At 49.5% G+C, this 15,037-nt stretch overlaps 1 protein-coding gene and 1 long non-coding RNA gene across 4 annotated transcripts in view; one reads left to right on the top strand and one right to left on the bottom strand.

The window, feature by feature from the left end:
- LOC147573053 (uncharacterized) overlaps positions 1 to 12,867 on the bottom strand; it is a 52,908-nt gene extending 40,041 nt beyond the window's left edge. For all 3 annotated transcript variants that reach the window (XR_015245637.1, XR_015245635.1, XR_015245636.1), the window contains exon 1: positions 12,731 to 12,867. This is a non-coding gene — a long non-coding RNA (uncharacterized LOC147573053). The remainder of the gene's footprint in view (positions 1 to 12,730) is intronic.
- LOC147573052 (uncharacterized) lies at positions 11,757 to 13,436 on the top strand. Its single transcript, XM_086692676.1, has 2 exons — positions 11,757 to 12,011; positions 12,252 to 13,436. The coding sequence occupies exons 1-2, from the start codon at positions 11,767 to 11,769 to the stop codon at positions 12,931 to 12,933; spliced, it is 927 nt and encodes a 308-aa protein (XP_086548802.1). The 5' UTR covers positions 11,757 to 11,766; the 3' UTR covers positions 12,934 to 13,436.
- Positions 13,437 to 15,037: the final 1,601 nt, after the last annotated feature.

The raw sequence follows: 15,037 nt of genomic DNA, 5'->3' as shown, positions 1-15,037 counted from the left end.
GAATTTTTCTAGGAACTAGAAACGATACCAAAATTCACTTCTACGCAGAAATGGGAGACAGCAACTGAAAAAGGAAAGCCAAAGGAGCCCAGCTCTGCCAGAGTGAGAACACATTACACATCCACAGTTATTATTAGCACAGTGTGGCGTCGGTGCGCACAAACACACCCACCCGAAGCCACGTGTCAATGAAAACAAAGCCAACAGAAAGTCGAAGCAGGTGTGAGAATTACATGTTTCAAAAAAGACAAGCATTTGAAACGAATGGAAAAGTGAATAATCACTGTGTCACCGATTTCAGTAAATAACATCCAGACATAACCCGAATCATGCCAACCCCTCCCTTCTTCGCCCCTAAAGCCATGGTGCTCAATAGTTTCTCACATCAGTCCCATGCCATTGTCCTGCTCTGGTGGCCATCACCTCTCCCTTAGGCTGCTTCTATCGCTTCCTGACTCGTCTTTCACTCGTGTCCCTTCCCCTTCCTCCACAGTCCTGGCTCACCTGCCACCACAGGACACCTCCTCAATCACCAGCTTGGCTTCCTCAACCTTCTGCACATATGGGCTCCCCCAATTCTACTGCAGTGGTCCTCAAACCACGATCCCCCAAAACTGGCCCGGAAGCTTTTCGAACAATGGTCCTCCACCGATGAGCACACAGGCTGATCCATACCGCCCGTCTCTAAAAGTTGACGTCCACGGTCACAGGTGTTCGTGTGTTTTAGTCCTGCCATCTTGGGGTTGTTTGAGGAAAGTTACACATCCTAGCGTGTCCAAGAAGGTAAAAGCCGTGAGAGTAGTGAAAAGGTTCTAAGAGGAGATGAACAAGCATGATGCAAATTAAGGAAACGATAAGCTTCACCGTGAGAAATGATGCCTCCACAGATTTTCCCATACAAATATGGGACACATTCATTTCAACCTTAGCAGAAAAAATTAAAAATTGTCTATTTTGGGGAAAGATGGCTGTCCGTTTTCATTAAGCAAAGAAAATAAGGGTACACTGGTTTTAAACCTTGTTTATTAATGTTGATTTATTTTGAGAGAAGAGAGAGAGAGAGAGAGAATCCTAAGCAGGCTTCAAGCTATCAGCGCAGAGCCTGACACGGGACGGGGCTTGAACCCATGAACCGTGGGATCATGACCTGAGCCGAAATCAAGAGCTGGTTACTTAACTATGAGCCACCTAAGTCCCCTGATTTTAGAGCTTCAAAGCTTTTAAGAACCAACTTACTCTATCTATTGGATGGAAATGCATCCAGAGGCTTGTGAATTTAAACACCACAATTGCTCTGGACTTAAGAACATATGGATCTACAAACAGCCATTAGTTCACTACCTCATTGGAAAATAAGAGCTGGACAGACTTTTCCCACTGCTAGCAATCAGACAGTGTTGCCTTTTTCCAACACTATAACTTTTTCCAACACTGCCTTTTCCAATTACTATAAATTATAGTAAACAAACAAGCAAACAAACAAAACATGAAGTTAAAGGACAAAATGGTCAGTGGGTTAGGTTTCCCCTGAGAATTTTTCTTCTCCCTGGGAATCCTCTACCACCCATCACCCCTACCTTCCTGTTCTCAAGATTATTCAAGTGTCACGTGTCAGAGAAGGCTTCACGGACCCCTGGGCACGTCTCAGCGACCCCATGCCAGCGCCCACGCTACATCTATCCTGCACCCACCGTACCTAGTGAAGTAGAAGTACTTTGGTGTATTTCCCCAAGGTACAGATGCGCATGGGTTCAAGTGGCCAGTCCTGTCTATGCATCAAAGTATCCAGCGACCACGTGGAGTCCAAGCTGGTAGACTTATAAATGGAGCTGGTCATTGCTTAGGAGAATTTCTGTGCAGTTCTGAACATTTATTTTCATTTGAGTACCTTGTCACTCAGTCTACCGTTTATACTATAAACTCTTTAGGAGGCAGAAATTTGATGAACCCATTCAGAAATGATAGAAAAACTGCTAATGAAACATGAATGGAGAGATCAAGTGGACAACTAGGCCGAAGTATCTCTGATAAGGAAGACACGTAAAAAAAAGGACTGTGAGAAAGGACAGAGAGAAACATGCTGGGACCAATCAAAAGGAAGGAATCTAGGCAAGTAATTAATAAGCTGTAATTCACAGGCAATAGCAAGACTTCAGACACGAGTCTTAAAACCGGGAGAGCTGAGATGAACTTGATATTGTTTTCGTGTCACTGGCTACAAAGAGGCTCCTCCTATTCAAAAGCAGTTTCTTCTATAATCCACAGGGTCGGTCGGATTTTCAACAGAATCCGCTTTATTTTCTGACTCTTGTATCAAACCTGTACCTAGTCGTGAATGCGTTCCCTCAAGATTCTGTCACTGCACTCATTACGTGATGTACCTGAGGAGAAGAAAGTGAACTTGTTTACCTTGTCATGTATAAATAAATCAAGATGTGGCATTCATACTTCCTAAGGCCTGCTGGAATAAGTACAACCGGCTGTATTCAAGTTATCTGCTTGTAGGTCTCTCTCCCCACTCAAATTCCTAGGAATCCGTTATCTTTTTAACCCCAGCATTTGACAGGTTCTCAGCAGACAGGTGTTGAACCGAAACTGGTGATTAAAAAACGAAATTGACAACTGGCAATTAAATGACCAAATAACACATATAGAAAACTCATCAAGAAATACAAATATGGGACACATTCATTTCAACCTTAACAGAAAAAATTAAAATAGGTAGATTTTTTACAAGACAGCATCTACAAGTCAGCACAGCGTGACGGTGAAACACGACATTCATCATATCACGCACGGTGACATACAATCCAGTGTAAATTATTTGCCGCACCGTAACTCAATGACAGCGCTATCGTTTCGAAGACAATTTAGCAATACTAGGACGACATAAAATGTCCTACGAACGTCATGATTTCATCAGAAGAAAACAATTGAGAGGAATAGCTATGACCATTAAAATTTGGATTGGCCATATCAGACCAAAGAGGAAGCCCAGATGTCCCACGTATGGATAAAATCCAGCTCAAGCCAGCTAAGCCAGTTGGAAGACAATTGTGAGTCCAGGTTAAAAAAAAAAAAAAAAACAGTTCAAACCGTAAGAGACTCTTAAATACGGAGAACAAACTGAGAGTTGATGGGGGGGGCGGGGAGAGGAAAGCGGGTGATGGGCCTTGAGGAGGGCACCTGTTGGGATGAACACTGGGTGTTGTATGGAAACCAATTTGACAGTACATTTCATTAAAAAAAAAAAAGAAGAAGAAAGAAAGAAAAAACCCCGCAAGCTTGAACTAACTAAGGCCACCGAGAGGCAGAGACCAAGTCAGAGACGGTCCAGAGGCAGAGCTGCCAGATGGCAGGGAGAGCCTGGATATAAAGAAGATGGAGGAGAAAGAGGGGGATCGCAGGTGACAGAGGAGACGCGGTTCCGGCATTGGTGCGCCAGGGCGGGTGTCCACAAACTCTTCCTGCAAAGGGCCAGGCGGTAAATAGCATGGGCTCCGTGGGCCATACAGTCACCATGAGATCTGCTTGACTGTGCTGCTGCAGTGCGTGGCTGTGATCCAATAACCCTTTTTCACAAAACAGGCAGTGGGCAGGATTTGGCCTACAGGCCAGAGGTTGCTGACCCACGGCCCAAGGAATACAGGGAAAGAAGGCCAATTTGAGGATGCAGTTCATGAGCTGAATTTCAGCAGGACTTTTAAATAGAGAAGTTCAAGACAAAGATCAATCTAGAGATGAAGAGATTCCAGGACTAGAGACATAAAATTAAGGAGCACCCAGAGGGGTTCAGTCGGTTAAGCATCTGACTCTTGATCTCGGCTCAGGTCACGATCTCCCGGTTTGTGAGTTTGAGCCACTTGTCAGGCTCCGCCCTCACAGTGTGGAGCCTGCTTGGGATTCTCTTTTCCTCTCTCTCTGCCCTTTCCCTGCTTGTGTGCGCTCCCTCTCTCTCTTGCTCTCTCTCTCTCTCCCAAAATAAATAAACTCAAAAAAAAAAAAAAAAAAGACATCAAGTTGAAAGTCATCAGCCGTGTGGCAGTAGGTATGGGGATAGGACCAGGGATACGGTCTGAGAGGACAGAAGATGAGGCACACCTCCCAGTCCAAATACGGGGGCGGACATGCAATGGCACTTCAGATCACTGTGGCCCTGGAAAGGCAGGGACATTATAATCTAACCCCCCTTAATTCAAACTTTTTAAAAAAGAGGGCCCTATTTTTTTTTTTTAATTTTTTTCAACGTTTTTTTTTTTTTTTTTTTGGACAGAGAGAGACAGAGCATGAACGGGGGAGGGGCAGAGAGAGAGGGAGACACAGGATCGGAAACAGGCTCCAGGCTCCGAGCCATCAGCCCAGAGCCTGACACGGGGCTCGAACTCATGGACCGCGAGATCGTGACCTGGCTGAAGTCGGACGCTTAACCGACTGCGCCACCCTGGCGCCCCAAGAGGGCACTATTTTAACTTGGGGTTCTCATTCCCTTTTCCAAAATAAATAACATTAAACTTTCAAATTCATAGATCAGAAAGAAAACTTCCCACTGGCTAGGAAATAAGGCAGTGCTCCAGTGTTTTTCTTTTGAAATATTTTACGCTCCAAAATTATATAATAGGGGGTATAGCTCAGGGGTAGAGCATCTGACTGCAAAATTATGTGACATATACGTAAAGCACAACGAATAATGATAAAGCAAATGTCCCATCCCCATCTCAAGAAAGCGTTCACTACCAAAACACCACGGTCCAACTTTTCATTCAGTAAGAATCAGTCTCACAACTAGAGGTCAGAGCAGGCAGCCCAAGGCCAGATAAAGCTTGCAGATATATTTTCTCTGGCCTACGTCCAGCGGTTTCTTTTCTTTTCCTTTTTCATTGCTGATATTTAAGTATCAATAAACTTCACAAAAAAATCAGCGTTCTGGAGTATCTTTAAAAATGGGAAGGTGAGTGTTCCTGCACCCACATTCACCATGTCAACAGGTAGCTAGACTTGCCAAGAGCAAGCAAGCCCGTGCAATGAGCTAGTTTTGCTATTCCTCGCCTCTCTCTACTGCCTTACATCTACCTTCCCTTCGCTTATTAATTTTACCTGCCTAGCACTTGAGTCTGTGACCCCTAGTTACAGAACATCATTGTGGTTTCTAACTTTTTGGAGTAAGGGGGCATTACATAGAGTAAAAGGCAAAAAAAAAAACAAAACAAAAAAACAAAAAACCATCTCAGACTCTCTCAATAGGAGCATTACTACTGAGTAAACCAGCTCCATAACCCCTTATCCATCATTTTGAAATCTAAAAAACAAGGTTTTTTGGTAACTTATTTGGTAACAAAACTTGACCTGAACTAATATGAAGCCATTTACAATCTTTAAGTGTTCCATTTAGCATGAAGTAGCTTTATATTTTCACTCTAGAAATATTAACATATTCGATGAAGGGATGCTGACCCACACCATGGATTATACAGTAACAGCATATGTACATTTTTACTTTTCTAAAATCTGAAAAAGGGGCGCCTGGGTGGCTCCGTCGGTTAAGCGTCCGACTTCGGCTCGGGTCATGATCTCCCGGTCCGTGAGTTCGAGCCCCGCGTCGGGCCCTGTGCTGACAGCTCAGAGCCTGGAGCCTGTTTCAGATTCTGTGTCTCCCTCTCTCTGACTCTCCCCCGTTCATGCTCAGTCTCTCTCTGTGTCAAAAATCAATAAACATTAAAAAAAAATTTTTTTTGGGGGCGCCTGGGTGGCGCAGTCGGTTGAGCATCCAACTTCAGCCAGGTCACGATCTCGCGGTCCGTGAGTTCAAGCCCCGCGTCAGGCTCTGGGCTGATGGCTCAGAGCCTGGAGCCTGTTTCCGATTCTGTGTCTCCCTCTCTCTCTGCCCCTCCCCCGTTCATGCTTTGTCTCTCTCTGTCCCAAAAATAAATAAACGTTGAAAAAAAAATATTAAAAAAAAATTAAAAAAAATAAAAAAAAAAATTTTAAATAAAATAAAATCTGAAAACGTCTGAATTCCAAAACTCATCTGGCCCGTAGGGTTTTGGAAAAAGGACTGTGGGCCTGTTGTACTTTTAACACCCACGTTTAAGAAAATAGACACACACAGCAGATTGGAGTGTAATAATATTTGTACACGTATCTATACTTGATTGATAACGATGGCACCTGCCTACATTTGAGAAAGAGAAACAGAATCATAAAGGCCACACATCTCCAGTCCGACAAGACTGCGTGGTGTGCATACTGACTCTGGGACCCTATACCATATACCCATGTCCAATCTCGGGGGCAGGGGGCTGCCGTGGACACACTGGGAACCACAACCACAGACATCGTTTCCTCTTAGAATAACATGCTGCCTTCACATGTAAAACCAACGCCATAAGGCCACACGTAAGCACATCTGTTTAGGGTTCATCTTGGTTCAGTGAACCACGGGCTTTCTTCACTCACCTATAAACAACCCTGTTTGATTTCACAGGAGGTAATACAGTGGATGAGCAGGCCATGGAAGCTCGGATTCAGAAGTCGTGGGGAGAACACATTCCTCTCCTCCTCTGCTCTATGCAGAGGCTGGACGGGATCCACCCAGACTGAAGCGAACCAAGCACAGCCACCTCCCCTGGAAAAGGCGGAGGAAGTCGGGGTGTCGAATAGGTGAGGGGTGGAGAATGTTACCGCTGATCGAGCGAGGACACGGTTTGCGGCTTGCGACGCCAAATACAGAAAGGGCCATCTCGCGGAAGAGAGACACATGCATCGTGGCAGCAGAGGACTCCCCTGGGACTCACGGGCAGAGATGCCTTTGACTCATGTTGCCCCTAACGCAACGGGCTACCTCTCGAGGCAGAGACTCTGCTGCTCCTGCAGAAGGTCGTTGAGAGATCTGTGAGCAGGGAGGGGTCCGCAAGGAACGTACCCCAGCAGGACAAGCCAGGTAGGGACCAGGGCACACTGGACGGTCGATGCCCCACCCAGACGGGACAGCACCTACGCAGCTGCAGCTACGACGACGTGTACTCTCGCGAGGCGCGATGCCAGGCTTCGCCAGGTCTTGCAAGATTTGAGAAGAAGCTGGAAGTCCAGTTTTCCACGTGAAAACTCCCAAGTGTTAAATGTGGGCCAATGCTTGTCATTAATACTTCCACACATAAGAAATAGACCAAACAGAACACATCTTCACCCTGCAGGCAAACATCACGGATCTTCGGTTTTCACGATTCACGTATCCAGAATCTCAAAGGACTCGACCAGGCTTTCCCAACCTCACCACTCTTGACATTTGGGACCAGATAATTCTCTGCGGCGAGGCTGTCCTGGGCGGTGTAGGCTGGTCAGCAGCATCCCCGGCCTGTGTCGCCAGATGCCAGGAGCACCCCACGCCTGAGCCAAGTCACGACAAAAACAAAAACGTCTCCGGCCATTGCCAAATGTCCCCTAGGGGGCCATCCCTGGCGGGAGCCCCTGGACAAGAGCAACATCCAACTCTTAGCTTCCAGGATTTTGTGGAAGCTTCGTCACACATAATTCTAACACGGGGTGTCTTAAAGAAAGAGTTGCCTGCGTGAAGTAAGGACTTCTATCTGCTTTGGAAGCAGAACCCTGGTTTCTGATGAACGGCAGCGCTCTTATTAACTAGCCCGATGACCTCTTTGAGTCCTCGCTTCCTCATCATTAAGCCAGGAATAAATAACATCACCTCTGGGAGTTGCTGTTGAGAAGGCAGCGAGAGACTTGACTCAAAAGCATCTAGCCCAGCAAGTCAGCAAGCACCAAAGACATTTCATCCAAAGGAACCCTTCCCTGGCGGGCAGCCGGCCCAGTGTCTACAGTCGGAAACACACGGGGTACGGAGTCACACCCCGGGCCCCAAGTCCTGCCTCGGCCACTCGCTGGCCGGGCAGACAACGGCAGGTCATTTTTCCTCTCTCTAAGCCAGAAATGATAACAAGCACCAGTAGGTGAGACCAGGCCAGGTGGTTCGGTACAGCGCTTGGTAAATCAAACCAGGAGAGAAGTAGTGATGATGGGTACTCTCGGATCTCTGAAACGTTTCTGTAAAGGAAAGGACGAGCTCGTCGACACATCCGAGAACTGAGAAGGTAGTAATGGGAGGGTGGGGCGCAGGAGGAAAAAGAGAAAAATCATCACAGGAATCTTCACCTCCCCAACCTTTTACACAAGCAACTGCCCACTGGTGACCCACAGACCGAATCTGGCCACAGATGTGTTTTGTTTAGTCCCGCTCAGGGTCCTGGTGGTCGTTTTCAATTGGCATTAAATGCCACCTCATCTTCATGAAAATCCAGAAGGATTTAGGCCTTTCTCAACAACTCCAAAGGTCGGGCCCGACAGCGGGCCCATAGTCTCACGCGGCCCTTTGGTAAGACAGGTGCCGTCGGGTCCCCCACGGCCCTCACCTGGTCGAAGTCGCTCTTATTTTCTTCTCATTAGCCTGGTCCCCTGAGGCTTGGAGTTTGCAACCCTGACTTACCTAAAGGCTACTATCTAGGAGAACCATCAGGCCTCCAGGGAGAGCTTCCATCTTGGCAGAAGCCGACATCCAAAGAGACACTCCCTTCCAGAGCCTCACCCGCGTAGTCAACTCTATTAGGCCCCCAGATGCCTGTCCTCCTGGACTCATCGACCTCACAAGCAAATGCGCAAGTTCCCCACCTTGGTTCACCCCTGCCTCCACACCCTCCACGCCAACTGCCATCCGCAGCTACTGGATTCTCTGCGTCAGGGATTTCCAAAAAGCTCTTTCTTTCCTTTTAGTAGGACTAGAAAAGACCACACTTCCTGCCTCCTGCTGGTAAGAACACCCCGGTTATCTTGCGGGGGAGGGGGCTCAGCACCCTCCCATTCTAGGCCCCTGTGGCTTGCGTGGGGCTGACTCCATTTCCATGTCCAGGGAAAGGCCACTGACCCCATCAGATACCTTCAGAGTCAATCCTGGGGCTCTGGCCACAGTGAAAGGTATTCTTTGTCCCCCTGGAACTTGAACTGAAGACGTTGGAAGCCGGAGGGTGGAGGGGTGGGGGTGGGGGGGCGATTCCTGCTTATCAACACAGCTTCCCTAAAGAGTGGAACCCCTGGAGCCAGCCCTGGCTGCAACTATGTTGCTTTTGGACTCTTTTCCTCACATAGGAGCCAATCAAATTCGCAGCTTGGCTTATAACAATTCCAGTTGGTTGGGTTTTGTGTGTTTTTTTTCTTTTTTCGTCATTGAGACAGAGAGCGGGGAAGGGGCAGAGACAGAGAAGATCCCAAGCAGGCTCCGCACCATTGACACAGAGCTTGATCCCAGGAACTGTGAGATCATGACCTGAGCTGAAATCAAGAGCCGGATACTCAGCCAACTGAGCCACCCAGGCGCCCCTCGAGGTGGGTTTACTGACAATCAAAAGAGACCTACGCGGCACCTGGGTGGCTCACTGGGTCAAGTGTCTGACTTCGGCTCCGGTCACGATCTCTCGGTTCGTGGGTTTGAGGCCCGCGTCAGGCTCTGTGCTGACAGCTCGGAGCCTGGAGCCTGCTTCGGATTCTGTGTTTCCCTCTCTCTCTGCCTCTCTCCCGCTCATGTTCTGTCTACCCTTTCTCTCAAATATAAATATTTACAAAAAAAAATTTTTTAATAAAAAAAAAGGGACCTACTCAATACAACAGAAGTTCGAAAGAAGTGTTGAAAAATAGAGGGAAAAGGCTCTGGTCAAATTTTCTCTTGTTTTTTTTTTTGTTTTCTTTTGTTGTGTTACCTCTCTCCATCCATTAAGAGTAGAGTTTCACTTAGTGTGTTGGCCATCCCTCTATAAGGACTTACCTCATGGTATATAATCATTTTTGCTTGCCTATCTCTTCCACAAGTCTGTGGAGCCCCTTCAGGGCAGAAGCTGCGTTTGTATTCACTTGGATTCTTTTCTACTTTCCACAACGGCACATAATTTGGGCTCAATAAGGGTCTCTTGCACGGATGAATCAGCCATCCTAATTCTCTTCTTTGGGACACCCCACTCAAGAGACCACTGCATCATCCTTGCGCCTGTGATACACAAACCATCTTCCGAAACAGACTCGTGCACCCATTGTCCACAAACTGCATCATGAGAACTCAACTTCTTCTAGCCGTTACGAATTCTCCCACATGTCCATCCCACAGAACCTCACTGTGGGGTGACTCACGAGGTCCTCAATCTTGGGAAGAGAATATTTCCTTACAAGACACCACTCGAACTCTATGAATAGGGAACAGACACAATGGGAGAGCCACTCACACACAGAATATCACTCCTGGCTGCGGCGGGCGGTGGGGGGGGAGGTAACTTCTCTGCTTTCTAGCTTTCCTCTTGACCCAAATACCCCCCAAATCCCAATCCCGATGCCTACGCCAATAACACACAATTACAGTTCTAGGCTCTCTCTTGCCTCCGTTTTTCCTCCCTAGTCCTTCGTCATTATTGACGTGGAAAAAATACAAACTTATGCAGGGAATCAACAGGAGTAAAGCCAAAGCTTCCCCAGTAAACAGTTTTGGCTTTGGGAGCAGAAATTGCCACACCCCTAATAGCTCTGTAACAGCTGCTGCTTCCACTGGCATCTAGCAATAAAGATTTTCAAACAGAGTCAAAGGTCAGGGCCAGAATTACAATCCTAGCACGAATCACCATTTACTCTATCCAGCTTTCATTTTCCCATTCTTGGGCTCACAGCACCGGAGCAATCTGGTAAGAACTAGGTGTGTGCTAGATTGACAAATGTTTATGGAGAATCTACCATATGATAGGGGCCACAGCAGAGCTGGCAAATGAAAGAGAAAGATGGCAAGGACCCTCAAGGCATTCAGTCTAATGGAGAACACTAACAAGTAAACAGGCGTTGCATTATAGAAAAACAGGTGTTATGTGGACGTACGTAAGTGGCCAGGAGAGGGACTCCCAATCCACGTTGGAGCATCAGAGAAGGTCTTTTAGAGGCAGAGACCTTTGCCTGGACACCTAAAGAATGAGTAGGAGGCAGGTATATGGCAGGTGAGGTGAAAGGAGCTTTGGAGACTTCCAGGTAGAGGCTGACAGGGAAGAAAGTTCTGCGGCCTCTGGCAACCGAAAGGAGGCACATATGGCTGTAATTCGGAAGTGTGAAGAGAGAAGCTGCCACAGAGGAAGCTGGAGCCAAAGAGACCCTGAGTGGCTTGATAGCTTTAAAAGTCTCAGAACTTTGTGCAAAAAGAGCAAACGCCCCTTTCCTCATAAGATGTACAAACTGGCCAGAACGACAATGTGACAGATGTGTCTTGATACTCACTAAATACTGATTTCACAATGCATGTTACTGAGAATGCTGGGGGCGGGGGGGGGGGGGGGGGAGAAAACTCCTAAGGAGTTATCTTGTAACTCATTCACAGATGCCCGGTTGAAGCTTTGGGCCCCACGACTATTCCGTCTGCCTTCCCCTTGGCACTCGTTATTTCTATCATTTTCCTACAAATGACAGAAAAGTAGGCACTGCTAGGCTCTAGGGACAGGGATCCACTCTGGAAACAGGATAAGTGCACACGGAGATAACAGGCTGGGGGTAGCAACGAAATTGAACAAAACTAAGCAAAAAAGTTAGGTGGGGAAACGAAACTGTAAAAAGCAAATATAGAAAGCTCAAGGGGAAGTAAAAGTATTTTCAGACACACACAGAAAAGAAGTGTCCCCACGTGCTTTGGCCAAACCAAACTCCCCCTTTTACTCAACTGTTGAAAACAAAGAAGAAGAAAAAGCGATGAAAAAGTCACACTTTCATAGCCCTTCTCAGAATAAACAGTCAGCAGGGACAGGACAGCTCGCTGCCCTGAAAGACCTTGAAAGATTTACCCCAGATAACACAGCACACCATAATCAACCTCCAGAGGCTCTCAAAACCACTACAAACTCCGGTCTCTTCTGTCATTTCATCATCCATCGTTTCTGTCAAGCATTGAAGCCATACCAGAGAAACCTGGAGAAGGATTTGCTCCCCAATCAAAGGTGAGGAAAGCTGTTTTGACAGCCCCCCCCCCCTTTTTGTTTCTCCATTTGCCCAAGGCGTTTCCACAATTCTTTCCTCCCGGTTCCAAATGTCTACAGGTCAAGAACTTGAGCAGTCGGGTCCATAGGGGCCACGGTTGGGAGACGGCACACCCTCCAAAGTCCCTCCAAGGGAGTCCTGAGTCTCCCTAAGCGGCTCCGATGGGCTCTGATCGCCCCTTCCTTATTTACTGCCATCAGGCACTTGGAGGTGGACGGTCCGTCGGCAGCGGCCGGGCGACCCGGAAAGGCTGAGAATGCCGCCCCCCAGAGCACCGCGCCCGCCCGGCCTCGGGCACACCAGTTAGCCGAGTTTTCGCCCAAGGCAAAGCCCCGGGAGAGGGGGGGGAGGCCCGGGGAAAGCTGGGGTCCAGACCCCAGAGGACGATGCTCAGCGGGGCCGGGACAATGGGCAGCGGGGACCCACGTGGGGGGCGTCCCGGGAGGCCGGCCCGCCCCGCTGTGCCCGGGAGCTCGGGCGGCGGCCCGAGCTGGGCGCCAGGCCGCGGCGTGGCGCAGCCCTCGTCCCTGGCCCGCAGCGGACCCAGCGCGGAGCGGGCGGGCGGCCGGGCCGGAGCGCGGGGCCCCGCGGGGCAGCCGGCCGTCCCGGCCCGGGCCACGACCCCGACCCCCGGTCCCCGGCCCGCGCGCTCCCGGCCGGCCCGGCGCGGCTCACTCACCTGCCCACGGTCTGGTTGGCCAGCTGCTTCATGCGGTTGAACTGCTTCTTCATGGCGGCGACAGCGACGGCCTGCGGGGCTCCGGCCGGGCAGCTCGGGGGACGGCCTGGCGTGGCTACATCGCTTCCCCCCCGAGGAGGCGGCGGCGGCGGCGGCGGTGGCTGCGGCAGCGTCGGCGGCTCTGGGCCGGAGCTCCGCCCTGACGCGTCACTTCCAGCGGCGCCGCCCGCCGGGGGCGCGCGGGGCCGGGCTGGCAGACGAGCGCCAGGCTCCCAACGACCAGCCCCCTCCCCCCACCCCCACCCCCACCCCCCGCCGCCCCGCTGAGCGTGCGGAACCCCGCGTCCCAGCGCCCCCGCGTTCTTGACTCCCGGCCGGCTAGGCCGCGCACCGGTGGGAGGGGACGGCAGGCGCCAGCGGCGTGACCCCGCGGTCTTGGCGGCAGGGAACAGCCACACCCGGGCGTGGGACGCGCTGTCCCTGCAGGGCTGGCCCGGGGCATTACGGGCAGGGGTGGGGACGGGGGGAGGGGAGGGAGGAAGACGGGAGGGGGTTGGGGTACGCGGGAGCCTCCGGATGCCCACCTTAGGTTGTACCGAGGTGCGGCTGTAGACATTTGTCTACGCTCCTAGGTGGATGGGTGCGTGTCACTGTGTATGTTTTATGTCAATTAAAAGAAATCATTGCGTGGAAACCACAAACTACAGAGCCCTGTGTACTGTGATCTGACTTTGCGGGAAAGTCGAGGGCGAGGCTCATTTTCTGACCGCAGGTGCTCACACGCAATGGGGACCACCAGGGATGGCCCCCGGGGCATTGGGGGGAGGGTAAGGGGTGGGAGGTCGTGGGCATGGGTGACGCGGACCCTAGCAGCCCCGTGTGCGGTGTGGCGTTGCCTAGAAACGCCTGATTGTGTTTTGATTATTAGCCTGGCGCAGGCCTTCCTTCGGAGACACTTAGAGGGATTGACCAACTGCACTGGACGCTTTTTGCAGAGCGGACCAGGTCAGTTCCATGACCCGCAGCAATATCCTTTTCGTTTGGTGGCCTGGGCCCTAGAGCAAGTGGGTGGCAGTGTGACTTCCTTCACTGACCGCATCTCTGGGGTCATCAAAGATGTGAGGATGAAGGGAACTGAAAAGGTGGGAGAAGGGCCTGACTCTGACCGAAAAGAGAGTGAAGTGAGTCGGGAAACCTTAAGATCGGAGAATCAGAGACTTAAAAGTCTTTGTAGTCACCTGGAAGAGAAGTATGAAGCCTCGGAGCTTCAAATAAAGCGGCAGACTCTTAGCTACCGACATCAGCTACAACAGAAAGAGGTAGAAATGAAACTTCTTAAAGTGAGACAGATAGGGGTCAAGAACCAGTTGCTGAAGCTCCAATCAGCCCTTCAATCAACCACAGCGTCACCTTCCTTGGGTTACGGTATCAACTACTTTGCTTCAGCTTCCCGGGGGATGACCTGGACTTTGCTGACCTAATTTGGTCACAACAAGAAATAAGCAGACTGTCAAATGAAGTTTTAAGACTGGAGGCTGAAGTTAGCATTGGAAGCATTTTTCCCAGTCTTCAGCACCGGGAGCGAATAGCGCCGAGCAAAATGAAATCTACAAACTGCAGGTTACCATCAGGGAACTTGAACAGAATCGAAATGAGGCAATTGATGACCATCAACTTGAAAAGGCAGTACTGCAGAATGTCTATCAACAGACACTGGCAGAAATACGTCGCAGGTACCGTCAAAAGTCAAAAGGCTATGGAAAAAGAATCAAAGAACTGGAAAATCTGTTAGAGAAGGATGACTCTGGAATCAGAGCAGCCGATGAGTCTGTCATTGAGCATCTGCAAAACACCATTCAAGTGCTACAGACTGAAAAAGTGGAGTCTACCAGGAAAATTGAAGAACTTGAGGACACTGTCAAATACATCAATAACAAATTATCTTCGGTAGAAAGTGAGAGAGACGCTTTAAGGAAAGAATGGGACCGGATACATGAGGAAAAGAAGGAAAGGATTGAAGAATGTGAATCGCAGCCTTCCGTTTTGAGGCAAAGTGATACAATGACGGAAAAGGAAAGAGTCCTTTCCGAGAGTACAGCGGTGGAAGAAGTGTCTGGACTGCAGCAAGTGCTGTCCGATGCGGAAAAGGAGATGACGCCACGGTGTAGCTTAACCCAGGGTGACAATCTCATTGGAGACGATCTGAAACTTGAAGAGCGAGTCTACGTTTTAGAACAAGAAAACTCACTAGGTCAAGGACGGGAAGCACTTCAACTGGCACTTTGGAAAGTGAGCCATGAGCAGGAA

Source organism: Puma concolor, chromosome E3 (genome assembly GCF_028749965.1).
Source record: "Puma concolor isolate L17-30 chromosome E3, mPumCon1.1.hap2, whole genome shotgun sequence".
In the NCBI taxonomy this organism is placed as follows: Eukaryota; Metazoa; Chordata; class Mammalia; order Carnivora; family Felidae; genus Puma; species Puma concolor.
This window is presented reverse-complemented; position numbering and strand designations above follow the sequence as displayed.